The sequence below is a fragment of the Erinaceus europaeus genome, chromosome 5, assembly GCF_950295315.1.
Source record: "Erinaceus europaeus chromosome 5, mEriEur2.1, whole genome shotgun sequence".
Lineage (NCBI taxonomy): Eukaryota > Metazoa > Chordata > Mammalia > Eulipotyphla > Erinaceidae > Erinaceus > Erinaceus europaeus.
Genome location: NC_080166.1, coordinates 11,027,111 through 11,054,769, shown reverse-complemented (window position 1 = coordinate 11,054,769; position 27,659 = coordinate 11,027,111). Strand labels below are relative to the sequence as shown.

General features: G+C 63.9%; 1 protein-coding gene across 2 annotated transcripts; it reads left to right on the top strand.

Annotated features, from left to right (window-relative positions):
* SLC9A3 (solute carrier family 9 member A3) lies at positions 1 to 27,557 on the top strand. 2 transcript variants are annotated; one of them, XM_060191065.1, is made up of 18 exons: positions 1 to 347; positions 15,192 to 15,494; positions 16,054 to 16,214; positions 16,992 to 17,070; positions 17,259 to 17,436; positions 17,722 to 17,942; positions 18,754 to 18,956; positions 19,865 to 19,954; positions 20,759 to 20,829; positions 21,602 to 21,731; positions 22,762 to 22,877; positions 23,398 to 23,527; positions 23,812 to 23,979; positions 24,186 to 24,255; positions 24,465 to 24,572; positions 24,770 to 25,007; positions 26,231 to 26,258; positions 26,345 to 27,557. In XM_060191065.1, exons 1-18 carry the CDS (start codon positions 152 to 154, stop codon positions 26,369 to 26,371), a joined length of 2,517 nt encoding a protein of 838 aa, XP_060047048.1. In that variant the 5' UTR covers positions 1 to 151; the 3' UTR covers positions 26,372 to 27,557. The 2 variants fall into 2 exon arrangements, with proteins under 2 accessions (XP_060047048.1, XP_060047049.1); XM_060191066.1 differs by lacking the exon at positions 26,231 to 26,258.
* The last annotated feature ends 102 nt before the right edge of the window (positions 27,558 to 27,659 follow it).

Genomic DNA, 27,659 nt, shown 5'->3' with positions numbered 1-27,659 from the left:
GCAGCCGGAGCAGCGAGTCCCGCGGGTCCCAGGCGCGGGTCCGAGCCCGAGTCCGAGCCCAAGTCCGAGCCCAGCTCCCAGCCCGGGTCCGAGCCTGGGTCCGAGCCCGGGTCCGAGCGGCGTTGCCATGAGGGGGCCCACGCGCTGAGCGATGCGGGGCCCTGGGGTGCTGGGGGCGCTGGGGGCGCTGGCGCTGGGGGCGCAGGGGGCGCGGGCTGTGGAGGAGCAGCCGGGGGGCGCCCATGGCGGGGGCCACGGCTTCCAGGTGGTCACCTTCAAATGGCACCATGTCCAGGACCCTTACATCATTGCGCTCTGGATCCTCGTGGCCAGCGTGGCCAAGATCGGTAAGCTGGGGGGGTCCCACCAGGCACCCCTGGGTCCCGCTCCCACACCCGCCCACTGGACCGTCCTGGGACCGAGCCTGCTGGGAGGGGACAAGGCTGGCCGGGTTCGGTGTCAGGGTGTCACTAGTGTCCAGTGGGCCCCCCCCTCTCCCCATGGTGACCCCAGCCCCTGGCTGGTTTAGGTGGGGGGGGATAGGGCTGTTCTGCAATGAGTCTGTCCCCAAAGTGGAGCCGCCGCCCCCCTCCACCCCTGGGACCCAGCCGCCCTACTTTCCAGCTCGGATTAGCCTTGCCTGTCCCTCCCTGTCCCTGTCCCTGCTCCACTGAGCCGGCAAGGGGGCCACAAGGAGAGGCAAGGTCACCCTTCCCGGTGGGCAGGACGGAGCCAGCTTCACTCAGGGTCCCGGGCCCATCCAGGCTGGAGTGGCCTGGAGCTGAGGCCTGGGGGGCTGGACCAGGGGCTGGACACCCCTCAATGCCCAGCTTTCCTTCCCTTGAAGGGCTCACTGGTATTGCCTTGACCCCCCCAAGCCGTCTTTTCTGCTCTAACTACAAGCCTCCCCACCCCCATCATTCATTGCCCAGGAAGTAGACCCCTCCTCACTCCTCTGGCAGGGGGTTGGGGTGGGGGAGCTCTGGAGTGACCACAGGGCACCTGGGAAGTGCTTTGGGGCTGCTGACCCTCATACCCAGCCTGGTCCTGGGGGTCCTGGCATGACTGACCACATCCCTGAACATTGGGGTTCTCCTCCTTAAGGCCGCCAGCTTGGGTGGGGGCCTGAGAGGAACCCCATGTCAGTCCACAGGCTGGCTGAGTGTCCCCTGGGTGCCCCCACCCTGAGTCAGCCTCCGCCGTCTTCAGCACTGGGCCCTCATATCAGCAGTGATCTCCATACTGGCCCTCCCTGGGCTCAGCCCTCATCCCAACCCCTCAGCTGACCCTGGAGCCCAGAGAGTTCACATGACCCCACTCTCCCTGGGAACTCCCTCCTGTCCTGTCCCTCCTCCCCCCTGCATGCACCATGGGGTCCCTCCTGCCCCCCCCATCCCCATGGTCAGGGGATCCAGGGACCTGTCCCATGCCTTCAGCCAGAGGTTCCCCCAAGGTGGGTCCCCCAATAGTGTCTCTGAGTGGACACTTCCCCATCCCCCCAAACTCCACAGACAAGCCATGTCTGCCTCCATGCCCACTTCCCAGGGAAGCCCCCATCAGTGCTCTGGTCCTCAATGTCTAGCCCCGAGTGGGGTACCCGGCCCTGCCCGGGTCTCTGGACTTGCACCCTGGGGCCCCCAAGGCCATGCCCACCTCAGGAACCCTGAGCATCCTCTCCTGAGTACCCCTGGGGCATCTCAACCTGTGGGCCTGTCCTGGCCGCATGTGCCCCCTCCATGAGGAGGATGCTGGGACCCCCACCCTGGGTGTGCCTGTCCCCACCGTGCAAGCCACCAGGGGAGTGGGCAGGTCTGCAGTGAGTGCTATGTGGCCCCAGCCCTGATGCGGGGACAGGTGGCAGCAGGCAGGGTGGGCGGGCAGAGGTCTGGGGGTGGGCTGCAGGCAGAGTGGATGTACAGGGGATGCAGGTCCATCTGACCCCGTCCCCATGGGCCCTGGGTAGGGCAGGGAGGCTGGGAGGCCCAGAGCTCACCTCTCCTCTGTCACCACAGGGTGCAGGGCCCAAGTGGGGGTGTGGGTGTCTGTGTCTGGGGTATGCTGGGGACAGGGAGGGGGGCTTTCACACAGCAAAGGTCAGTGGCTGCCCCTGGCACTAGGGGGAGGCACAGGGCCAAGCCCCCCACCTGGGTCCAGCTACCTTCAGAGTGCAGGCCTGAGCCCCTGGCCCCATGGTGGCCCTGCCCAGTGCTCACCCTCAGCTGTCTGGGGTGCTGGGGAACCTGCTCTCTGCTGGGCAGCTTGATCCCCAGGCTCTCCCCACGCCTCCGCCCCTGAGGGCCTGTGTGAGGGGAGGGGCAAAGGGTGGGGGGGCTGGTGCTGGCAGCAGGAGGGACCCCCCGGCTGCCCCCCCTCAGGCCAGCAGGGTGTAAAGTCTCTTTCCTGAGGCGCCTGCCGGCTGTAAAGTAACCCTGCCCTGTGGAACCCAGGGAGCGGGGCCAAAGGTTGGCTGATAGCGGCTGATAGGGGACCCCAGGCCTCCTGTGGCCTTCTGGTGCCCCCAGCCCCCCGCAGAGCCTGACCCTAGTCCTGAGCTGGCTCCACCTTCTGAGCCCCCTTGGGGAATGGGTAGCCTGGGGCTCAGAAGGACCCGCCAGCTGGGTGCAGGAGAACACCACCTTTGTGCCTGGGACCCCGGGTCCTCAGCACCGCATCCCTGAAAGGTGTCTTCTCTCAGGTGCTGGGTGCTGGGTTCCTGTCGTCATCTGCTGGGTGCCAGGTGCTGTCCTCAGGTGCTGGGTTCCTGCTGTCAGATACTGGGTGCCAGGTGCTGCCCTCGGGTGCCAGGTGTCTTCTTGGTCTGAATGCAGTGGAGCCCAGCACGCGTGGGCCCTGTGGGGTCTGGGTCCTACACAGCTGGGTCCCTGTGTCAGCATGAAAGCTTCCCTGATCAAGGATCTGAGTGTCCACGCATCTGTGGGCCTCAGCCTGGCCCTACTTCCCCCACTGCAGGACCCCTGGGAGTCCTGACTCGGGACCATGGGTGGGGGAAGGAGTGCTGGGGAGGGGTGCTGGGGACAGGGTGCTGGAAATATGGTGCTGGGGATGGGTGCTGGGGAAAGGTGCTGGGGATGGGGTGCTGGAGAGAGGTGCTGGGATGGGGTACTAGGGATGGGGTGCTGGAGAGAGGTGCTGGGATGGGGTGCTGGGGATGGGGTGCTGGGATGGGGTGCTAGGGATGGGGTGCTGGAGAGAGGTGCTGGGATGAGGTGCTGTGGATGGGGTGCTGAGGAGGGGTGCTGGAGAGAGGTGCTGGGATGGGGTGCTAGGGATGGGGTGCTGAGGAGGGGTGCTGGAGAGAGGTGCTGGGATGGGGTGCTGGAGAGAGGTGCTGGGATGGGGTGCCGGTGATGGGGTGCTGAGCAGGGGTGCTGGGGAGGGGTGCTGGGGAGAGGTGCTGGGGGTAAGGTGTTGGGGATGGAGTGATGGGGAGGGGTGCTGGGGATGGGTGCTAGGGACAGGTACTGGGGATGGGGTGCTGGGGATGTGGTGCTGGGGATGTGGTGCTTGGGGATGGGGTGCTTGGGATAGGTGCTGGGGATGGGGTGCTTGGGATAGGTGCTGGGGATAGGTACTGGGGATGGGGTGCTGGGGAGGGGTGCTGGGGATGGGTGCTGAGGAGGGGTCCTGGGGAAGGGTGCTGGGGATGGGGTGCTGGGGAGGGGTGCTGGGGTTGGGGTACTGGGGAGGGGTGCTGGGGTTGGGTTTCTGGGGACAGGTGCTGGGGATGGGTGCTGGAGATGGGGGCTGAGGAGGGGTACTGGGGAGGGGTGCTTGGGTTGGGTTGCTGGGGAGAGGTGCTAGTGACAGGTACTGGGGATGGGGTGCTGGGGATGGGGTGCTGGAGACGGGTGCTTAGGTTGGGTTGCTGGGGAGAGGTGCTGGGGAAGGGTGCTAGGGACAGGTACTGGGGATGGGATGCTGGGGATGGGTGCTGGGGATAGACGTTGGGAACAGGTGCTTGGGATGGGTGCTGGGGATGGGTGCTGTTAATGAGTGAGTAACTGGGTGAGTATGTGTGTGAGGGAGGAGGAGTAAATGAATGAGAGAAGGAAGGAGGGTGTGGGTGATGGAGAGGGGAGTGTCTGCACGTGAGTGAGTGGGTGAGTGGGTGAGTGAGTGAGTGAGTGAGTGGGTGAGTGGGTGAGTGGGTGAGTGAGTGAGTGAGTGAGTGGGTGAGTGGGTGAGTGGGTGAGTGAGTGAGTGGGTGACTGAGTGAGTGAGTGAGTGGGTGAGTGAGTGAATGAGTGAGTGAGTGGGTGAGTGAGTGAATGAGTGAGTGGGTGAGTGAGTGAATGAGTGAGTGAGTGGGTGAGTGAGTGGGTGAGTGAGTGAATGAGTGAGTGAGTGGGTGAGTGAGTGGGTGAGTGAGTGAATGAGTGAGTGAGTGGGTGAGTGAGTGGGTGAGTGAGTGAGTGAGTGGGTGAGTGAGTGGGTGAGTGAGTGAGTGAGTGAGTGGGTGAGTGGGTGAGTGGGTGAGTGGGTGAGTGAGTGGGTGAGTGGGTGGGTGAGTGGGTGAGGAGTGAGGAGAGTGGGTGACTAAGGGGATATGTGGGTGGGTGCAGGCCATGGATGAGGCCCCAGCAGGGTGCTGGGAGGCTCCCAGCCCTGGCTGGCCATCACTGGTTGCCACACTGCCGTGACAGCACAGGTGAGGCGCCCTCCCAGGTGGGGCCTGGGCCTGGATGACAGCGTCTGCCTGAGCCTATGGGTGTGGCTTGCACAGGGTGGGGACCCCCAGCTGGCTGGGCTGAGCCAGGGCACCCCACCCGCCTGGAACCAGCCTAGCAGCTCTGCCTCTGCCTGCCTCCTCTCTGCTGTTACTGCTGGGGACAGGGATGCCACTGCTGTGGGACAGGGCTGCCACTGGTGTGGGACAGGGCTGTCACTGGTGTGAGTCAGGGCTGTCATTAGTGTGAGACAGGGCACCACTGGTGTGGGACAGGGCTGTCACTGGTGTGGGACAGGGCTGTCACTGGTTTGGGACAGGGCTGTTACTGCTGGGGACAGGGCTGCCACTGGTGTGGGACAGGGCTGTTACTGCTGTGGGACAGGGCTGTCACTGGTTGGGGGACAGGGCTGTCACTGGTTGGGGGACAGGGCTGTCACTGGTGTGGGACAGAGCTGTCACTGGTGTGGGACAGGGCTGTCACTGGTGTGGGGTCAGGGCTGTCACTGGTGTGGGGACAGGGCTGCCACTGGTGTGGAACAGGGCTGTCACTGGTGTGGGGACAGGGCTGTCACTGGTGTGGGACAGGGCTGTCACTGGTGTGGGGTCAGGGCTGTCACTGGTGTGGGACAGGGCTGTCACTGCTGTGGGACAGGGCTGTCACTGGTGTGGGGACAGGGCTGCCACTGGTGTGGGACAGGGCTGTCACTGCTGTGGGGTCAGGGCTGTCACTGCTGTGGGACAGGGCTGTCACTGCTGTGGGACAGGGCTGTCACTGGTGTGGGGACAGGGCTGCCACTGGTGTGGAACAGGGCTGTCACTGGTGTGGGGTCAGGGCTGTCACTGGTGTGGGACAGGGCTGTCACTGGTGTGGGACAGGGCTGTCACTGGTGTGGGGACAGGGCTGCCACTGGTGTGGGACAGGGCTGTCACTGGTGTGGGACAGGGCTGCCACTGGTGTGGGGTCAGGGCTGTCACTGGTGTGGGACAGGGCTGTCACTGGTGTGGGGACAGGGCTGTCACTGGTGTGGGGACAGGGCTGCCACTGCTGTGGGACAGGGGTGTCACTGCTGTGGGGACAGGGGTGTCACTGGTGTGGGACATGGCTGTCACTGCTGTGGGACAGGGCTGTCACTGGTGTGGGACAGGGCTGCCACTGGTGTGGGACAGGGCTTCCACTGCTGTGGGACAGGGCTGTCACTGGTGTGGGACAGGGCTGTCACTGGTGTGGGGACAGGGCTGCCACTGGTGTGGGACAGGGCTGTCACTGGTGTGGGACAGGGCTGCCACTGGTGTGGGACAGGGCTGCCACTGGTGTGGGACAGGGCTGTCACTGGTGTGGGACAGGGCTGTCACTGGTGTGGGACAGGGCTGTCACTGGTGTGGGACAGGGCTGCCACTGGTGTGGGACAGGGCTGTCACTGGTGTGGGACAGGGCTGCCACTGCTGTGGGACAGGGCTGTCACTGGTGTGGGGACAGGGCTGCCACTGGTGTGGGGCAGGGCTGTCACTGGTGTGGGGTCATGGTTGTCACTGGTGTGGGACAGGGCTGTTACTGCTGGGGACAGGGCTGCCACTGCTGTGGGACAGGGGTGTCACTGCTGTGGGGACAGGGCTGTCACTGGTGTGGGGACAGGGCTGCCACTGGTGTGGGACAGGGCTGCCACTGCTGTGGGACAGGGCTGCCACTGGTGTGGGACAGGGCACCACTGCTGTGGGACAGGGCTGCCACTGGTGTGGGACAGGGCTGTCACTGCTGTGGGACAGGGCACCACTGGTGTGGGACAGGGCTGCCACTGCTGTGGGATAGGGCTGCCACTGCTGTGGGACAGGGCTGCCACTGGTGTGGGACAGGGCTGTCACTGGTGTGGGACAGGGCACCACTGGTGTGGGACAGAGTTGCCACTGGTGTGGGACAGGGCTCCACTGGTGTGGCGACAGGGATCCACTGGTGTGGCGACAGGGCTGCCACTGGTGTGGGACAGGGCTGTCACTGGTGTGGAGACATGGCTGCCACTTGTGTGGACAGGGCTGCCACTGGTGTGGGGACAGGACTGCCACTGGTGTGGGACAGGGCTGCCACTGGTGGGACAGGGCTGCCACTGGTGTGGGACATGGCTGTCACTGGTGTGGGACAGGTCTGCCACTGGTGTGGGGACAGGGCCGCCACTGTTGTGAGACAGGGCTGTTACTGCTGTGGGACAGGGCTGTTACTGCTGTGGGACAGGGCTGTCACTGCTGTGGGTACAGGGCTGTCACTGGTGTGGGACAGGGCTGTTACTGCTGTGGGACAGGGCTGTTACTGCTGTGGGACAGGGCTGTCACTGCTGTGGGTACAGGGCTGTCACTGGTGTGGGACAGGGCTGCCACTGGTGTGGGACAGGGCTGTCACTGGTGTGGGACAGGGCTGCCACTGGTGTGGGACAGAGCTGCCACTGGTGTGGGACAGGGCTGTCACTGGTGTGGGACAGGGCTGCCACTGGTGTGGGGACAGGGCTGTCACTGCTGTGGGACTGGGCTGTCACTGCTGTGGGACTGGGCTGTCACTGGTGTGGGACAGAGCTGTCACTGGTGTGGGACAGGGCTGTCACTGATGTGGGGCAGGGCTGTCACTGCTGTGGTGACAGGCTATGTCTGACACCAGTGGCCACGCTCTGTATGTGTGTGGTCGAGGCCTCTGTCAGGCTCTCTGTGCCTGTTGGGGTGGGTGGGCAAGGGCCCTGGAAGTGGACCAGCCATTCCTGTCCTTTCAACTGGCAGCCCTTCCTCTGGCCCTGCTCTCTGGCTTCTGGAAGGAGCCATGGGCTCTGCCATGGGTTCAGAGTCCTGGCACCAGGTCCATTATACCTGGGGCACCGGCTCCCCCTGGGGTTCTCAGCTGGTCACTATGTGAGGGCCCAGAGGGGGCCAGCAGGCAGGGCAGTGTGGTGCAGACGGGTCCCCAGCCCGAGCCCCCAGACTCTGTTGAAGAGCAGCATGGCCCTGGGAGGCCTGAGCAGGTGGGCAGCGGGGGTGGGGCTGGGGTTGTTGGGGGTGGTGGTGAGTGCTTTCCTTCCTGGAATCTCTGGGCCTGGACTGCCACCTGCGGAGCCCCAGCCAAAGTCCAGCCAGCCGGGCTTCCTGCGGGGCGGGGTGGGGCGGGGCAGAGTGGTCAGCGGGGACCCCTGTCAGCCCAGGAACAGCACTGGGTAGGTGGGGGGTGCACGGAGGCCCGAGAGTGGGCGTTCTCTTACCCTTCCCTGTGGGGGTGGAGGGACAGTCCTCGTGCCCGAGGTCCCCACATGGCCTGTCCAGGCTCAGCCCTACCCCCCCTCCCCCGTCTGGGTCACGGCTCTCAACCTGATGCACCCAGCCTTGCTGCAGGGGTGAAGGGAGTGGCCCTGCTGTGGAGTAGGGGGAGAACCCTGCTGCAGGGGTGAGAGACAGCTGTGGTGTGGGGGTTGTGTGTAAATTCTGTGGTGCAGGGGTGTGTGTGTGTCTGCGTGTGTCTGAGCTCCAGCTGAGCTGCAGGGGCGTGTGCACATGTCACAGCATAGGGGTGAGTGTGTGTCTGCGTGTGTGCACCCTTGTCCCACGTGGTGGAGCCATGTCCCCCCACATCCCCAGTAGCTGGCAGACCTCACTATCATGGGCTCCCTGACTGTGGACGGCCATGCTTGTGGCTGAGGGCCCTCTCTCCCTCTCTCTCTCCTTCTCCCTCTCCCTTTCTCTCTCCTGCAGCAGGGCCACCTCTCTCTCTCTCTCTCTCTCTCTCTCTCTCTCCTTTCCTATAGCAGGGTTATCTTTCTCTCTCACACACATACTCTCCCTCTCTCTCCTGCAGCAAGGCCACCTCTCTCTCTCTCTCTCCTTTCCTATAGCAGGGTTACCTCTCTCATACACACATGCAAGGCCACCTCTCTCTCTCTCCTTCTCCCTTTCTCTCTCCTGCAGCAAGGCCACCTCTCTCTCTCTCTCTCTCTCCTTTCCTATACCAGGGCCACCTCTTTCTCACCTCTCCCCCTCCTCTCTCTCTCTTTCTCCCCCCCTTTCCTATAGCAGGGCCACTTCTCTCTCACTTCTCCCCCTCCTCTCTCTCTCTCTCTTTCTCTCGGCACCCCACGGCCCCACTAGGAATGGACACCTGACTCCCCACCCTGCAGCTGCGTCTGGGTAGCCCTGCCCCCAGCTCAGTGTCCAGCTGTCCAGGAGTGACCCACTCCTTGGTCAGTGTCACCCATCCACCTGACCCCTTGGGGCCTCGGCACAGCCAGTGTGTGGTGCCTGGACTCCTGGGGTGGCCGGGGCCCTGCACCCTGTGACCATCCCTTCTTGGGCCGTCTGCACCCACAGCTTTCTCTGCGGTAGTGGGTTCCCTGTATGTTGCAGGCTGAGCCCCCACCCCAGGACCCTCTCTGGAGCTGCTAAGTCTCTGAAGACACTCACTTTCATTCTGGGCATATCTGTGGTTCTGCCCTCGGCCGTCCTGCATTTGCTCCTCCTCAGTGCTCTGATCTGGGTGCTGGACTCAGTGTTCTGACCTCGGTGCTTGGTGCTGGATTCAGTGTTCAAACCAGGGTGCTGTGTGCTGGACTTAGTGCTCCAACCTGGGTGCTAGACTCAGTGCTCCAACCTGGGTGCTGGACTCAGTGCTTTGCCAAGTCTCTCCTCAGTGTCCCTTGGGTTGTGCTGGGTGCAGTGCCCTGAGATCACAGGCCCGTGGGGCAGGTGGGGTCCATACTGAGCCTAAGGATGGGTGGGGGTGGGGCAGAGCAGAAGAGGGGCAGGGCTCCCCGGGTGGGTAGGGATGGGGCAGAGCAGAAGAGGGGCAGGGCTCCCCGGGTGGGTAGGGATGGGGCAGTGCAGAAGAGGGGCAGGGCTCCCCGGGTGGGCAGGGGTGGGGCAGTGCAGAAGAGGGGCAGGGCTCCCCGGGTGGGTAGGGATGGGGCAGTGCAGAAGAGGGGGCAGGGCTCCCCGGGTGGGTAGGGATGGGGCAGTGCAGAAGAGGGGGCAGGGCTCCCTGGGTGGGTGGGGATGGGGCAGTGCAGAAGAGGGGGCAGGGCTCCCCGGGTGGGTAGGGATGGGGCAGTGCAGAAGAGGGACAGGGCTCCCCGGGTGGGCAGGGGTGGGGCAGTGCAGAAGAGGGGCAGGGCTCCCTGGGTGGGTGGGGATGGGGCAGTGCAGAAGAGGGGGCAGGGCTCCCCGGGTGGGTAGGGATGGGGCAGTGCAGAAGAGGGGGCAGGGCTCCCTGGGTGGGTAGGGGTGGGGCAGTGCAGAAGAGGGGCAGGGCTCCCTGGGTGGGTAGGGGTGGGGCAGTGCAGAAGAGGGGGCAGGGCTCCCTGGGTGGGTAGGGGTGGGGCAGTGCAGAAGAGGGGCAGGGCTCCCCAGGTGGGCAGGGGTGGGGCAGTGCAGAAGAGGGGCAGGGCTCCCCGGCTGCGCTGACCTGGGCCCTGCGCCCAGGCTCCTTGGCCCTGGCAGCACTGGGAATGGCTTTGTGGGAATCAGTGCAAGGTCAGGGGTAAAACCCACAGCCCCCCCCATACCTGGCTGCACCCTGAGCCTCGGGAGACACCACCACCCACCAAGGCACCTCGTGTGTCCTTGTCAGCCAGCCACAGAAGTATCACAAGTCAACAGTCCCAGTAGTCACCCAGCACAGCTGTGATAAAGTCGCTTGGGAACAGATGGGTGCCCTGGTACGGGGACAGGGACAGGGAAAGGACAGGGGCAGGGGTGCCCTGCCAGGGGACGGGGATGGGGATGGGACAGGGCAGGGGACAGGGACATGGATGGGGACAGGACAGGGCAGGGGCAGGACAGGGACAGGGATGTGGCAGGGCATGGGAACAGAGATGGGGACAGGGACTGGAGTGCCCTGCCACAGGGCAGCACATAGTCACATGGACCCAGGATGGGTAGTGATGGGGACAGGGCTCTGTCTTCACATGGTCTGCGACAGCTGCTGAGAGGTCAGAGGCACCCCTGCCAAGGGGGTACTGGAGCCCTACCCGCTGGCCCCTGTGGTCACGGCTGTCCTCCAGGCTCCTCTGCTCACTGAGCTGCAGTCCTGACCGCTGAAGCTGCAGTGGTTCAGGGGTTGAACCTGGGACCCAGGAGTCCAGATGTGATGCCCAGCTGGCCTGTCCACCCCATGGAGGCCCTCAGCTGGCCTGGGATCGTCTCAAGTGTCTATGGGCTGACTGGGATGTCCCATGGCCTGCTCCACCCGGGGCTCCACCTGTGCCCAGGGTGCCTGTCCCCCAGAGTGGGGAGGGACCTGTGTCCCCTCAGTCAGCAGCTGGTCCACTGTGGCTGGGGTCAGCAGGGCCCAGCAGTGTCCAGGCAGCCCTGGGAGCCTACCACCCTGGCCTTCCCCTGATGGCCCCCTCGCAGCCGGCTGTCTGTCCTCTGGGTTCTCAACTCAAGACAAAACTGGCTTCTGTCGGAGCGGAGCTGCTCTCAGGGGCCCATGAGGAAAATGGCACAAAGCAAACATGCAAATCAATGGGCCAGATAGCAGTGCATTAGGGGGGCATATATGTTATGGTTCAATGTACAGGGTTCAATCCCTGGCTCCTTACCTGCAGGGGGGATGTCTCAGGAGCGGGGAAGCAGGGCTGCAGGTGTGTCTCTGTCTCTCTCTGGCTCTGTTATCTCTGTCTATATACCTGTATCTTATCGCTGCATAGAAATAGATATATCGAGAGTCGGGCTGTAGTGCAGCGGGTTAAGCGCAGGTGGCGCAAAGCACAAGGACCAGCATAAGGATCCCAGTTTGAACCCCGGCTCCCCACCTGCAGGGGAGTCGCTTCACAGGCGGTGAAGCAGGTCTGCAGGTGTCTATCTTTCTCTCCTCCTCTCTGTCTTCCCCTCCTCTCTCCATTTCTCTCTGTCCTATCCAACAACAACAACAATAATAACTACAACAATAAAACAACAAGGGCAACAAAAGGGAATAAATAAATAAAATAAATATTAAAAAAAAAGAAATAGATATATCTACATCTCTCTGCCTCATGAAGTAAGAAAGGTGGGCGTGTTAGGACTATGAAGAGGAGTCGGGCAGTAGCGCAGCGGGTTAAGTTCAGGTGGTGCAAAGCACAAGGATCGGTGTAAGGATCCCAGTTCAAGCCCCCGGCTCCCCACCTGCAGGGGAGTGGCTTCACAGGCGGTGAAGCAGGTCTGCAGGTGTCTGTCTTTCTGTCCCCCTCTCTGTCTTCCCCTCCTCTCTCCATTTCACTCTGTCCTATCCAACAATGATGACAATAATAACTACAATAAAACAAGGACAACAAAAGGGAATAAATAAGTAAATATTTAAAAAATAAAGGACTATGAAGGCAAGATGTGGACTTTACAAAATGATCCTGTGGTGGGGGTAGACAGCACAGTGGTTATGCAAAAGAGACTCTGCCTGAAGCTTCAAAGCTCCAGGTTCAATCCCCACACCACCATCAGCCAGAGCTGAGTAGGGATCTGGGGGAAAGAAAAAGTGTAAGTGCAGATGCACCTGCTGGGACCCAGGTGGTGGCACACCTGGCACCTGGCAGAGCACAAGGACCTGGGTTCAAGCCCCTACTCCCCACCTGCAGGAGCAGTGGAGCAGGGCTGCGGGTGTCTCTGTCTCTCTCTGCCTCCCCCTTCTCTCTTGGCTTCTGTCTCTATCCAGTAAGTTCATTCTTACACATATTTTAAAATGAGTAAGTACAACATCAAGGTGGGGTGATCTGTGAGGGCCAGGACAAGAGCTGTGGAAGGGTTGTGGTGTCTCTTGCTCTAAGTCCTGGGAAAGAAGGGTGGAGGTACCCACCCGCAGCTCAGACACGGAGTCCCGACACTGTGAGGAGATGCGAGGTCGTGGCTGTGACTAGGGCGTGGGGGCTGACAGGCAGGACTGGCCACTGCCACAGGGGCACAGTGGCCTTCCCAGGCCCCCTCCTGCTGCAGGTGGTCTTGGCCTGGCATCCTGTCCGCGCCCTACCATGGCCGCCAGCTGGGGCCCGGGGCTGCCGGCACTGGGCCGTTAAAATAAAACCAGGGGATTTACTGTGCTCTGCATTTCCCTGGGCTCAGCTGAATCTGAGGGCACCCTGGAGAGAGGCCTGGCTGCCCATGGGCCTCCTGCTGACCTCTCCTGCCGGCCAGCTACTAATGAGGGCTAAATGCGTGTTCCCGGGCAGCCCCGGCAAGTCCTGTCCTCGGGTCTAATGGCCTGTGACGCTGGCATGGGTGGCCCAGTCCTCGGGGCTGGACTTCCTCTGCGGTCCCCACCTGGGGGGCCGCAGCCTCCTCGCTGGACTCTGCTCTGGTGCTGGGCACACAGTATGGGGGAGACTGCGGCCCTCTTGTGGTCCACAGGCAGGACCCATGCCTGTCCACCCACTGGCTTCTCTGGACCTCTGCACCCAGCCCCGCCCACTCTGCTGCCCACTGCTGTCCCTCCTGCTCACCTGCCCTGCTGTCTGCCTCACTGTCCATTGCCTGTTTGCCCTGATGTCCATTCCACCCGTTTGCCCTGCCTCCCCACTGGCCACCTGCTGTCCACCCTGCCTTTGCCCCACTGTCTGACCTGCTGCCCACCCACTGTCCGTGCTACCTGTCACCCTATGCTCCAGAGGCTTGTTGGATTGGGGTTGGTGCGGGCAGTGCTGTCCCCAGAGACGTGAAGTGTCATCTCTGGCCATGACCAAGTGGGACCAGCAGGTGACCACACCTGGACTACCTAGCCTGGAGTGAGAGGGTTTTTTTTTTTTCCTCCAGGGTTATCGCTGGGGCTCGGTGCCTACACTGTGAATCCACTGCTCCTGGAGGCCATCTTTTCCCATTGTTCTTATTGCTGTAATTGTTGTTGCCGCCATTGTTGTTGGACAGGACAGAGAGAAATGGAGAGAGGAGGGGAAGACAGAGTGGAGGAGAGAAAGACAGACACCTGCAGACCTGCTTCACCACTTGTGAAGCGACCCCCCCTGCAGGTGGGGAGCCGGGGGCTCGAACTGGGATCCTTGTGCAGGTGCTTGCACTTCACACTATGTGCTCTTAACCTGGTGTGCGCTACCACCTGGTCCCCAGGTGAGAACTTGTGCACAGGGTCTCCCACCCACTGCCAGGGCCCCAGACCCTATCCCCTTTCACCCACGGAGTGCTTCTCAGCAACCAAGTTGGTGACCCCTCCCAAGGCCACGGCAGGCGGATACTACAGTAGGCGGGACCATGGCGGGGGGGGTGGCCATAGCAGGCGAGTCCACAGCAGGGTGGGACTACAGCAGGCAGATGCCACTGGCAGGCGGGGGCCACGCTGGGGGGCATCAGGTGGGGGCCATGATGAGCCAGAGCCACAAAAAGGGCCACTGGGGGAGGGGCAAGGCAGAGCGCCATGGCAAGGGGTGGCAAGGCAGGAGGGGTCAGGGCGGGGGGAGTGATGGCAGGGGCTGCAGCAGACTGGACCCATAGGAGGGTGGACCATGTGAGGTGTCCAGGGCAGACTGCAGCTCACATTGTCCAGGACAGGCTGTTCTTGTGCGAGGGCCCAGGCTGCAGGGGTGGCTGAGGGGGCCTGGTCTCCCTGCAGGTGAGGGAAGTGGGGGTTGGGGCCTCCCACTGACACACAGCTCCACTGACAAACAGCTGCAGGGCTGGAGAGGACCTAGCCCCTGGCCAGCCTCCCTGGGTCCCTGGGATGGCACAGTCAGTGTGCTCCCCACTCAGTACAGCTCAGGAGTCCATGTGTGGCTCCTCCGGGGGCTGTGGCTGAAATCATGGGCCCCGCTAGTGAGCTGTCCAGAGAGGGTCCCTCTGGGGGAGGACAGGGACACCTGGTGCCACAGCCAAACAGGTGTAGAGCCACCCTGGGGGCCTGGGGATCCTCCATGACATGGAGCTGCTACGGGGACATGTGTGGCCACCAGGAGAGTCCTGTGGCCTCCCAGATTTGGACTGGCACGCCACATCCCTGTCCCCTGTGTCGGCCCATCCTCCCCTCCCCTACGTCCTCCCTGGGCGCTGGGCATGGCTTCCTGGGGTGCACCCTGCCCCCCCCAGGTCGTGGGAGGAGAGGGGCAGAGTTGGTGGGCAGATGAGGACTCTGTGGGCACATGAGGGTGGCGGATGCCTGCTGGGCCAGGCAGGGCTGACGCGGGCCACCCCAGCCTCCCTGGTAGCAGCTCCTAATCCCCGTGAGAGCTGGACTCCCAGGACGCGGAGCGGGAGGGTGGGGCTGGCCAGGTCCTGCCTGTGTCTCCTACCCTCAGAGCACCCCCAAGCCCCTTCCTGGTTGAGTCCAGGAGCCCCAGAGCCTCTGTAGCCCACCCTTGGGGAGGCTGGGGGATGCAGAAGCACTGACCACCTGCACAACCGCTCACTCAGGGCAGACACTGGGGACTGGGGGTGCCCCCAAGCCTGCTGCATCTCCCCAGTTCCCCAGTGGGTGTCCAGCAGGATCCTGCCCCAGGGGTCCTGCCCCTTTCCTCCACCCTCCCTCTTCCCCTCCCGCCCCCCTGCTCCCTCCCCAGTGATGGCCTCTCCCCAGGCTTCCACCTGTCCCGCCGTGTCACCAGCGTGGTCCCCGAGAGCGCCCTGCTCATCGTGCTGGGCCTGGTGCTGGGCGGCATCGTGTGGGCGGCCGACCACATCGCCTCCTTCTCCCTGACACCCACGGTCTTCTTCTTCTACCTGCTGCCGCCCATCGTGCTGGACGCCGGCTACTTCATGCCCAACCGCCTCTTCTTTGGGAACCTGGGATCCATCCTGCTTTACGCTGTGGTGGGCACCGTGTGGAACGCTGCCACCACTGGCCTGTCCCTTTACGGCGTGTTCCTCAGCGGGCTGATGGGTGAGCCGGCGGCCGGGGGACATGGGGAGGGGCAGAGACTGGGACAGAGGGACATGGAGTCGCAGGGACACAGGGTCACGGGGTCAAGCTCCTGGGAGGGGGCTGGAAGACTGGGGGCTAGGAGTCAGGGACATGGGGAGGTCCCAGGTGGGACGTTCCCTCTGCAGGCCAGTCTGACCACAGTGTCCCTTCTGGGGGACATCCTCCCAGACTCCGAACCTGTAATCAGCCTCAGACCCTCTGAGCTCTGTGGGCAGGGTGGGGTGTGCTGGGTAGTCCTGGGGGTGGGTGTCCTGGCATGGGGGGGTCTTGGTGTCCAGCGGAGGGGTGTCCTGACATCCGGGGGGGCATTTTGGTGTCCAGTGGGGGGGGGCATCCTGGTGCCCAGTGGAGGAGGTGTCTTGATGTCCAGTAGGGGTGTCCTGGTGTCCAGCAGGGGGTGTCCTGGCATCCAGTGGGGGTGTCCTAGAGTCCAATGGGGGCATCCTAGTGCCTCGTGGGTGTTTTCTGGTGTCCAGTGGGGCTGTCTTGGCATCCAGCAGCTCTGGGACCCCTGCAGGTGACTTGAACACGGGGCTGCTGGACTTCCTGCTGTTTGGGAGTCTGATTGCGGCGGTGGACCCTGTGGCCGTGCTGGCTGTATTCGAGGAGGTTCACGTGAACGAGGTTCTGTTCATCATCGTCTTTGGAGAATCACTGCTCAACGACGCTGTCACCGTGGTGAGTGGGGTGGCCGGGTTGTCCCCGAGGGGTGACCGGGCTGTACCCGGGGGGTGACCGGACTGTCTCTGAGGAGTGACCGGGCTGTACCCGAGGGGTGGCCGGGCTGTCCCCGGGGGTTGGCCGGGCTGTCCCCGGGGGGTGACTGGGCTGTCCCCGGGGGGTGGCTGGACTGTCCCAGGGGGGGTGGCCAGGCTGTCCCCGAGGGGCATCTCTGAGAGGAAGATACCACCCCCACCCCATTGTTTGAGAGCTATTCGCTACCCCTGAACCCTGGCCCAAGGCCCCTGCCCTGTGGCTTCTGCTCCAGAACTGTGGAGCCTTGCCCACAGGGTCAGTCTGCTGTGGCCCACTTGTGGTCCCCTGGCCTGTGTCCCCCTGCCCATGGTCCCTGCCTTGTGGCCTCCTGCCCAGTGGCCCCTGCTCCATGGCCCTGCCCCTGGCTGTCAGAACTGTGGGCCCCTTGTCCACAGGGTCAATGTGCTATGACCTGTCTGTGGCCCCTGCCCCATGGCCCTACCCCTGGCCACCAGAACTGTGGCCCTTACAGGGCCAGTCTGCTGTGGCTTGCCTGTGGACACCTATCCCTTGGGCCCTGCCCCTGGCCACCAGAGCTGGTGGACTACTGCTCAGGGGGGGACGCTGGGGGAGGGCACATTCCTTCCAGGGTGTTCTCGGCCGTCTGGTGCCTGTTCTGCCCTTGGCTGTCCTCGTGGCTCTGTGCTGCCCCCCCGGGAGGTGGGCAGGGCAGTCTGGCATGGTGCCCTCTGCCCCCAGGTCCTGTACAATGTGTTTGAGTCCTTCGTGACGCTGGGAGGTGACAACGTGACCGGTGTGGACTGTGTGAAGGGCATAGGTAGGTGGCCGGTGGGCGGGGCTCTCTGTCTCAGGCTCCGGCCTGGGTGCTGGGGCCTTGCTGCCCACGCGGGGCGGCCCCTCTCTGCACCGTGGCCGCCCCACCTACTGCACAGAGAATGGGGTGCTTGTTCCCACTGTGGGGGGCGGAGTGCCCGGCACAGAGGCCCATTGAGCGCCCTCCCGCAGTGTCCTTCTTCGTGGTGAGCCTGGGGGGCGCGCTGGTCGGCGTGGCCTTTGCCTTCCTGCTGTCGCTGGTCACCCGCTTCACCAAGCACGTGCGCACCATCGAGCCCGGCTTCGTCTTTGTGCTGTCCTACCTGTCCTACCTCACCTCCGAGATGCTGTCCTTGTCGGCCATCCTGGCGTGAGCGCCGCCCCGTGCCTCTCTGCGGGGCTTGTCCCAGTAGCCCCTACGGTAGCCCCCGTGGGCTGGGTCCGCAGGTTCCCGACCAGCCCCTGCATGTGGGCGGGGTACCGGGGCCGGCCTGCACACGGCCCTATCTGGAATCTGTCCAGGCTGCTGGCCGTGGTGGCAGGTCCCTGTCCCCATGACATCACTGTCACTTGTCCCCAGCTGTGCGGCAGGCCCCTGTGTGACATGTTGCTGAGCCGGTAGAGGTGGCAGTGGGTGACGGGCCCTGTCCTACAGCATCACCTTCTGTGGCATCTGCTGCCAGAAATACGTGAAAGCCAACATCTCAGAGCAGTCGGCCACCACTGTGCGCTACACCATGAAGATGCTGGCCAGCGGCGCGGAGACCATCATCTTCATGTTCCTGGGCATCTCGGCAGTGGACCCACTCATCTGGAAGTGGAACACGGCTTTCGTGCTACTCACCCTGGTCTTCATCTCTGTGTACCGAGCCCTGGGTCAGCTGGTCTACAGGGGTGTGGGCTGGGGTCTTGAGCAGTGGGGCTGCTGGGCAGGAGAATACAGGACAGGGGTCAGTGCTGGGGGGACAATGGTCAGAGGGGCCCAGTGTGGGGTTGGGGTCTCAGGGGGACCTGGGCAAGGGGCTGGGGCTTCACAGGGGCCCAGGTATAGGGCTGGGGTTTTTTGGGGGCAGGCATGGGGCTGGGGTCTCAGAGGGGCCTGGGGATGGGACTAGGGCTTCAGGGGGCCCGGGTATTTGGGTGGGGTCTTAAGGGGGTTTTCACATGGGGCTGGGGTCTCAGGGGGCCTGGGTATGGGATTAAGATCTCAAGGGTGGAGTTGGGCGGTAGTGCAGTGGGTTAAGTGCACATTGTGTGAAGCTCAAGGACCGGCGTAAGGATCCCGGTTCGAGCCCCCAGCTCCCCACCAGCAGGGGAGTCGCTTCACAGGTGGTGAAGCAGGTCTGCAGGTGTCTGTCTTTTTCTCCCCCCTCTGTCTTCCCCTCCTCTCTCCATTTCTCTCAGTCCTAACAAGGATGACAACAATAATAACTACAACGACAATAAAAACAAGGGCAACAAAAGGGAAAATCAATAAATAAAAAATTTAAAAAAAGATCTCAAGGGGGCCCAGGTATTGGAGTGGGGTCTCAGGTTTGGGCATGGGGTTGGGGTCTCAGGGGGACCTGGGCACAGGGCTGGGGTCTTGGGGCAGGGTTCAGCGCTGCAGGGCCAGGTCAGTGTGGGAGACACGGCAGGGCCAGGGGCCACAGGCCCAGGTAACACCCACCATCCTCCCCTACTGCAGGCGTGGTCCTGCAGACCTGGGTGCTGAACCGCTACCGGATGGTGGCCCTGGAGCCCATCGACCAGGTGGTCATGTCCTATGGCGGCCTGCGGGGGGCCGTGGCCTTCGCCTTGGTGGTGCTGCTGGACGAGAATAAGGTCAAGGAGAAGAACCTGTTTGTCAGCACCACAATCATCGTCATCTACTTCACTGTCATCTTTCAGGTGGGCACAGGTGTGGGCCCTGCTCTGGGGGTACAGGTGTGGGTCCTGCTCTGGGGGATACAGGTGTGGGCCCTGCTCTGGGGGGTACAGGTGTGGGCCCAGCTCTGGGGGGTACAGGTGTGGGTCCTGCTCTGGGGGGTACAGGTGTGGGCCCAGCTCTGGGGCGTACAGGTGTGGGTCCTGCTCTGGGGGGTACAGGTGTGGGCCCAGCTCTGGGGGATACAGGTGTGGGTCCTGCTCTGGGGGGTACAGGTGTGGGCCCAGCTCTGGGGGCACTGGTGTGGGCCCTGCTCTGGGGGCACTGGTGTGGGTCCTGCTCTGGGGGGTACAGGTGTGGATCCAGCTCTGGGGGTACAGGTGTGGGCCCAGCTCTGGGGGCACTGGTGTGGGCCCAGCTCTGGGGCGTACAGGTGTGGGTCCTGCTCTGGGGGGTACAGGTGTGGGTCCTGCTCTGGGGGATACAGGTGTGGGCCCTGCTCTGGGGGGTACAGGTGTGGGTCCTGCTCTGGGGGATACAGGTGTGGGTCCTGCTCTGGGGCGTACAGGTGTGGGTCCTGCTCTGGGGGGTACAGGTGTGGGTCCTGCTCTGGGGGATACAGGTGTGGGCCCTGCTCTGGGGGGTACAGGTGTGGGCCCTGCTCTGGGGGATACAGGTGTGGGTCCTGCTCTGGGGGATACAGGTGTGGGCCCTGCTCTGGGGGGTATGGGTGTGGGTCCTGCTCTGGGGGATACAGGTGTGGGCCCTGCTCTGGGGGGTATGGGTGTTGGGCCCTGCTCTGGTGTGTTGGGGGAACATGGGTACTGAGCCCTGCTTGGGGGGAGACATGTCCTCATGTCCCTGCTCGTGGGGGCCCTGTGTCCCTACCTTGGGGGCCCTGCGGCCTGCCTCTGAGTGCCCCATTCCCCAGGGCCTGACCATCAAGCCACTGGTACAGTGGCTGAAGGTGAAGCGGAGTGAACACAGGGAGCCCAAGCTCAATGAGAAGCTGCATGGCCGGGTAGGGGGCTAGGGGGTCGGTAAGGGTTGGGGGGCCTAGGGGTGGGTAAGGGATGGGGGGCTAGGGGGTGGGTATGGGATGGGAGCCTAGGGGGTGGGTAAGGGATGGGACCCTAGGGGGTGGGTAAGGGATGGGGGGCTAGGGGGTGGGTAAGGGATGGGGGGCTTGGGGGTGGGTAAGGGATGGGGGACTAGGGGGTGGGTAAGGGATGGGGGGCCTGGGGGTGTGTAAGTGATGGGGGTCTAGGGGTGGGTAAGGGATGGGGGGCCTAGGGGGTGGGTAAGGGTTGGGGGGCCTAGGGGGTGGATAAGGGTTGGGGGGCCAAGGGGTTGGGTAAGGGATGGGGGGCTAGGGGATGGGTAAGGGTTGAAGGGCCTAGGGGGTGGGTAAGGGATGGGGTCCTAGGGGGTGGGTAAGGGTTGAGGGGCCTAGGGTGTGGGTAAGGGATGGGGGCCTATGGGGTGGGTAAGGGATGGGGGGCTAGGTGGTGGGTAAGGGATGTGGGCCTAGGGGGTGGGTAAGGGATGTGGGCCTAGGGGGTGGGTAAGGGATGGGGGGTTAGGGGGTGGGTAAGGGATGGGGGGTTAGGGGGTGTGTAAGGGATGGTGAGCTAGGGGGTGGGTAAGGGATGGGGGTCTACGGGGTGGGTTTGGGATGGGGGTCTAGGGGGTGGGTAAGGGATGGGGGCCTATGGGGTGGGTAAGGGATGGGGGGCTAGGGGGTGGGTAAGGGATGGGGGATAGGGAATGCAGGGAGCCCAGGGGTGCTACGGGGGCATGGGTGACCCTGCCTTCTCTGTGACAGGCATTTGACCACATCCTCTCAGCCATTGAGGACATCTCGGGGCAGATTGGACATAACTACCTCAGGGACAAGTATGTCCAGCCCACAGTGGGGACAGGCCTCTGCCTGTGTTCTGCCACCCTGTCCAGTGACTGCAGGGCTGAGGGCCAGGGAAGCCTCCTCACTGGGGCCCCCACCATCTGGGGGACCCCTCCTCACCCAGGATCCCCCTTAGCCTAGGTGCCTCCTCACCCTGGGTTCCTCCTCCTCCCTGGGCCCTTCTCCTGGGGCACCCCTCTTTCCCAGGGACCTCTCTGCCCCACTCCTGTGAAAGGTCCTTGAGGTCTGCTCAGGCCACCTCCCCTTCTGCCAGTCTAGTCTGTTGGTCAGTTGGGGCTGAGCCCCAGTGGCCGCCCTCTCAGGGAGTCGGGCTTCCCTCACGTCCTTCTGTTCCTGTCCTGTCCCTGTACTGGGAGGGGCTGCTGGCTATAATTGTCCTCACGGCTCTGCACCTCCAGTGACCAGAGCATATGACGGTGTGGGGCAGGCAGCCTCTGGAGATATCCTCTGTTGTTTCATTTTGATGAGAGATGCAGAAAGACAGAGAGAAGTCTTGCTCAGTTCTGGCTGATGGGGTGATGGGGGTTGAACCTGGGGCTTTGGAGCCTCAGGCAGGAGAGTCCTTCAGGTTCCTGGGTTGTCTCCCAACCCTGACCCGGTGCCTCCCCACTCTGAGCAGTGCCCCCCTCAGCTTCAGGGGCTCCAACCCCTTGCCTACAGGTCCCAGGGCTGGCCTATGCCCTGGGCTGCTGCCCCACGTCCACCTCCAACCCAAGGCTGACCCCTGCCGGCCTGTCCCCCCAGGTGGTCCAACTTCGACAGGAGGTTCCTCAGCAAGGTCCTCATGAGACGGTCAGCGCAGAAGTCTAGGGACCGGATTCTGAATGTCTTCCATGAACTGAACCTGAAGGATGCCATCAGCTACGTGGCTGAGGTTCTAGAATGTTCCTTGGTTTCATTCTCTGACTTGGCCATGCATGGGGCAGGGCAGTGGGCCTGGGTGTCTGCCTGCACTGGAACCATAGGAACACTGTTGGTGGCACAGGCTGACCCCCCAGGCCTCCTGGGTCACTAGGGCTCAGAGTCCTTCACAGGCACTGAGGTGGTCACCCCCAGCCACTTAGAAACGCGGCACAGTCCTGTGGCTCCCGTGCCTGGGTCCGAACCGAGCCAGTAGGAAGCTGTGACATGGCCCCACCCACGTGTGCACACACGACATTCACACACAGACATGTCCACACACAGGCGTGTATGCACTCACACACGAGCACACGTGTGCATACACAAGGCTTGTGCATATGTGTACAGACATGCAGACACGGGCACAGAAAAATGCACGCACAGCACCCACGGGCATGGAATACACACAGGCGTGCACACGCACACGTGCACATATTCGGTCACGACATGCATGAACCTGCACACGCTTGCACGTACCGTCTGCAGATGTGCATACAGGTTGCTGGGTGGTCCTGGGCGCAGGTGTGGACCCCCGGCAGGAGCCACATGGAGTCTGTGGGCAGCGAGAGGCGGGAGCCTCCGGGAGGTCTGTGACCGTGATGGCCTACTGCCCACCCTTGCCCGCACCCTCGTCCTCAAGGGCAGGACCTCTCGTCCTCCTCGCCTGCCCAGCTCTGCTTTTGCCTCCTTTCACTGAGCCCACCCTCCTGGGGCCAGGCCAGGCTGTCTGGGCCACCTTCCCCACGTCGTGGGGTCTTAGTGCCCTGACACCCTGGGTGCTCACTGCACTGTGCCCTCACAGGCAGGGCCTGCTGCTCCCCTGTCCACATGGCCACCCAGCAGCCTGCCTGACTCCAGGGACACGGTGTTGACTGAGGCCCAGGAGGGTGCTGAGACTGAGCATGGGAGGGTGCTGACTGAGCCTGAGCCCTAGGAGGGTACTAAGACTGAGCCCTGGAAGGGTGCTGACTGAGCCCTGGCTGGGTGGCTGTGCTGACCCACAGGGTGAGCGCCGTGGCTCCCTGGCCTTCATCCGCTCCCCCAGCACGGACAACATGGTGAATGTGGACTTCAGTACCCCGCGGCCGTCCACTGTGGAGGCCTCTGTCTCCTACTTGCTGTACGTACTGTGTGGGGGGAGGAGGGGCGCTTGACCTCTGCAGCAGGGCCCTGGACAGCCCGGTCAGAGGCCCCTCGGGACACAGCATGGTGCCAGTCCCAGCTGGAGTCACTGGGCAGCGTGGGCACAGGAGAGGGGAGCCAGGGGTGCAGGGGGAGGCAGGATGTGGGGGAGGTGGGGTGTAGACGGAGGGCACAGGAGAGGGGAGAGGGGCTGTGAGGATGGAGCCGAGGGCTTAAAGTCTCATCTGTATGGCAGGTGCTGGAGCCAGGTCTCTCTCAGCCAGGCTGGGTGCTAGGTGCTGGGGTCGGGTGTCCAGGGGTGCAGGGTCTCCCAAGGGATCTTTGGGGGTGCCAGTGAGGAGAGGCAGTGGGAGGGATGGATGGGGTTTGTGAGGGAAGTGGGGACACTGGGGGGGAACAAGAGGGGACACCTGTCCATTTGTCCCTCTCTCTGCTGGGAGCAGGAGGGACAGTGTGCGGTTACTTAGCCTGTCTGTCCATCTGTCCTCCGGGAGCAGGAGGGAGAACATGAGCGCCGTGCGCCTGGACATGCAGTCCCTGGAGCAGCGACGTCACAGCATCCGGGACATGGAGGACATGGTGACCCACCACACCCTGCAGCAGTACCTGTACAAGCCTCGGCAGGAGGTGGGGAGGGGATGGGGGGAGGGGACGGGGGGACAGGGGAGGGGGGGACAGGGGACATGATGACCCACCACACCCTGCAGCAATACCTGTACAAGCCTCGGCAGGAGGTGGGGAGGGGACGGGGGGACGGGACGGGGGACATGGTGACCCACCACACCCTGCAAGCAGCACCTGTACAAGCCGAAACAGGCCAGGACAGGGACGGGGACACTCCGCGGTGTCCTGTGGCGGCCCCGTGGTGACACCCATGGTGACACCCCGAGTGACGCCCCTGGTGGCCGCAGTACAAGCACCTGTACAGCCGGCACGAGCTGACACCGAATGAGGACGAGCGGCAGGACCGCGAGGTGTTCCAGCGCACGATGCGGAAGCGCCTGGACTCCTTCAAGTCCGCCAAGCTGGGCCTGGGCCACGGCGCCACCCGGCTGCACCGGCGGGAGCGCGCGCGCAGGGTGAGGGGGGGTCTGCTGGGCGGGGCGCAGAGGTTCAGGGCGGGGCCGCAGGGGCGGGGCGCAGAGGTTCGGGGCGGGGCCGCAGAGGTTCGGGGCGGGGCCGCAGGGCGGGGCGCAGAGGTTCGGGGCGGGGCCGCAGGGCGGGGCGCAGAGGTTCGGGGCGGGGCAGCCCCAGGCCCCGCCCCCTGAGGCCCGGCTATCCGCAGAGGAACAGCAGCATCCCCAACGGGAAGCTGCCCCTGGAGAGGCCACCCAGCTTCACCATCCCGGAGAAAGGTAGGTGCCCCCTCACCCCATCGCACCCGTCCCCAGCACGGCACCCCCATCCTCCGTCATGGGCGATGGGCCTAGGCCTGGCCCCACAGCCATGCGCCATGCTGGGGACAGGAGGTCCAGATCCCGGGACTGGTAGGGACAGGGCGAGGTCAAGGGTCAGGACACGCTCAAACGAGCGTCCACCCGCCTCGCCGCCCTGCTGCCCGCAGCCCTGGAGCTCCTGGAGCCAGAGGAGGCCGCAGATGACGATGCCGTGAGTGGGGGCATCGAGTTCCTGGCCGCCGTCACGCAGGACACAGCCACGGAGTCACCCGCAGGTGAGAGGCGTCCCAGGACACAGGCTGCGACACACACGGCATCGCTGTCCCCGTGCCCTGCGAGCTGCCGCCGGGCCGGCGGGGCGGGTGAGAGACTCGGGGCACCGGCTGGAACCTCAGGCGGGGAAGCCGCCAGGCCATGGACCAGATGCCCCCACCCCAGCTGCGCGGCTGGCGCTGACCCTCTTCTCTCCTAGGCTGTGACAACCCCGGTTTCGAGCCCGAGGAGCCCGGCTTCCTGTCCCGGGTGCCTCCCTGGCTGAGCCCCGGGGAGACGGTGGTGCCCTCTCAGAGGGCACGGCTGCAGATCCCCTGCTCCCCGGGAAACGTCCACCGCCTGGCCCCCTTCCGCCTGAGCACCAGGTCCACCGACTCCTTCCAGCCGGACGACAGCACCCAGGGCCAGGCCCCTGCCCGGCCTGAGGCCACCCACATGTATGGCCAACTGACCCAGCCATCATCTCCCCTGCTCTCTGTCCCTCCTCCTGGGGCCCTGCTGGGACTCCTCCCCTGCTCTCTGTCCCTCCTCCCCTGCTCTCTGTCCCTCCTCCCCTGTTCTCTGTCCCTCCTCCCCTGCTCTCTGTCCCTCCTCCCCTGCTCTCTGTCCCTCCTCCCCTGCTCTCTGTCCCTCCTCCCCTGCTCTCTGTCCCTCCTCCTGGGGACCTGCTGGGACTCCTCCCCTGCTCTCTGTCCCTCCTCCTAGGTGACCTCCTGGTACTCCTCCCCTGCTCTTTGTCCCTCCTAGGTGACCTGCTGGGACTCCTCCCCGGCTCTCTGTCCCTCCTCCTAGGTGACCTCCTGGTACTCCTCCCCTGCTCTTTGTCCCTCCTAGGTGACCTGCTGGGACTCCTCCCCTGCTCTCCATCCCTCCTCTTAGGTGACCTGCTGGGACTCCTCCCCTGCTCTCTGTCCCTCCTCCTAGGTGACCTGCTGAGACTCCTCCCTGGCTCTCTGTCCCTCCTCCTGGGAACCTGCTGGGACTCCTCCCCAGCTCTCTGTCCCTCCTCCTGGGGCCCTGCTCCTAGGTGACCTGCTGGGACTCCTCCCCTGCTCTGTCCCTCCTCCTAGGTGACCTCCTGGGACTCCTCCCCTGCTCTCTGTCCCTCCTCCTAGGGACCCACTGGGATGCCTAGTCCTCAGGATGGTGCTGTGTTCTTAGCTTGGGTCTAGGTTGTCCTGACATCATTAATGGCTCTGTGTGATGACTTTCATGGGACTGGCCAGGAGGGACAGCAGCGCTAGCAGCAGAAGTGACTGTGGGAGAAACAGTGGAGGTGACAGCAGAGGACAGAATGGGACTGTGGAAGAAGTAGCAGAGGGGCCAGTGGCTGGAGACATGTCCAGATGTCCAGGGCCAGAACCATGCAGTGACAGGAGACAGTCCAGGGGATCCTGGGCCCATGGCCATGTGTGGTCCCTCTCCCTGTGCAGCTCGGTCTGCCCGGGAGTGACCCACAGAGGGTGTCGGTCAGTCCAGCCAGGGACATTTAGGGCAGGCTGCATTGGGCAGTGCCTCTCAGCACTGGGCTTCCCTGGGGACAGTAGTGATGCGCTGTGTGTGGCCTGCCCTGTGCCTGCCAGGTGGGGGAGGGAGCCCTCAGGTGCCTCTGCCGCTGACCTCACCCTTCTCTGTCTCCTTGGGGCCCGTCTGTCCCCAGAGCAGCCCCTGGGGCAGAAGCCACCCAGGTAGGATGCTTAGAGGGAGGGTCAGCAGGTATCTGGCCAGGAGGGTCCTTGGTCAGCTGCCACTCTCTTGCCCGCTTTTCCTGCAGGTGATACTGGATCGGATGCGCCTCTGACCAGACCCCCAGCAGTCGTGCCCGCGCTGCCCTCCAGGCTCCCGCGTGCCCCGCCCGGCCCCGGGATAGCCCCGCCCACTGCGGATCAGGCCCCGCCCAGCCAACCGACCGAGCCTGAGGTGGGGGCGGGGCCCGAGCGGCGGGGTCTGCCGGGCGCGCATGCGCGGTCTGCAGCGGCGCGGCGCGTGCACAGCCGGCGCTCGTTCCAGCGGCCCCGCGCGCGCCCCCGGCTGCTCAAGCTCGCATCCCTGCAGCCGAACCCTGTGCACGCGCTGGAGCAGGAGGAGACGCCACTGTGACCCCCGACCCCAGCTGCCCGGCTGCGTCTGGGACCAGGGTCACCAGCACACCAGGTTGGGGACCCGACTTCCTGATGCCAGCCGAGGGCTGGACATCCAGGGCCCTGCATGGCACATCCGTGCTCGCCTTTGGACTGCCAGGCCCACCCGAGTGCCACCCCCCCCCTCCCCGGGACTCAGACCCTGCCGACTGCCCACCCAGGGACGGCCTCCATGGACCCAAGGACGGATGGCAGGGGACCTCCTGGCCCTAATGCCAGGTCCCGAGCTGCCAGGCTGGGTGGCTGGGGCAAGGCCACTAGGCTGCAGTCATGGCCTGTCCTGCAGTAGCACCTGGGGGTTGTCGGAGACACAGCCCAGCAGTGGCCACCCGACACCTCGCCTGGGCACAGCACAGGGGCGCCTAGCAGGTAGTCAGGTCCAGGAGGTGGATGTGGCATCCTCTCTCAGCAGGGAGTGGGAAGCAGCCCCCTCACCATGGACGCCTGCGGCCACAGGCTTGTCCCCGGCCAGCCCTCCCTGCTGATGGGACACCCAGCTCAGGGTGCTGGCAGAGGTGGTGAGGGCCCACAGGCCCTGCTTTCCTGCCAAACGGAATGTAAAAGTCTCATGAATGTATTTCCCTGTGGAGACTTGTAAATTTTTTATTGGAAGAGATTTCTATTTATTTACACTACTGAGGCTGGGAGGCTGTGGGGGAGAAGCTGTGGGGCTGGGGAGACCGCGTGAGGCGGGAGCCCTGGCACGGCCTGGTGACAGTGGTCTGTTCGTTTTGTACTTCACCTGTCACCTCTGTGGCCAAACTACAGAACAATGTGCCTTAAGTGCCGCTGGCCGTGGGGGCCGGGGATGCCTGGCTGCCCGTCCATTAAAGACATTCCAAGGCCTGCTGGGTACACTGCGTTCGTCCCTGCCCACTGCAGGCTGGGCCTGTGTGTGCCTGTGTCCACAGTGCAGGCAAAGGTGACCAGATTAGAGGCCTGTGCACT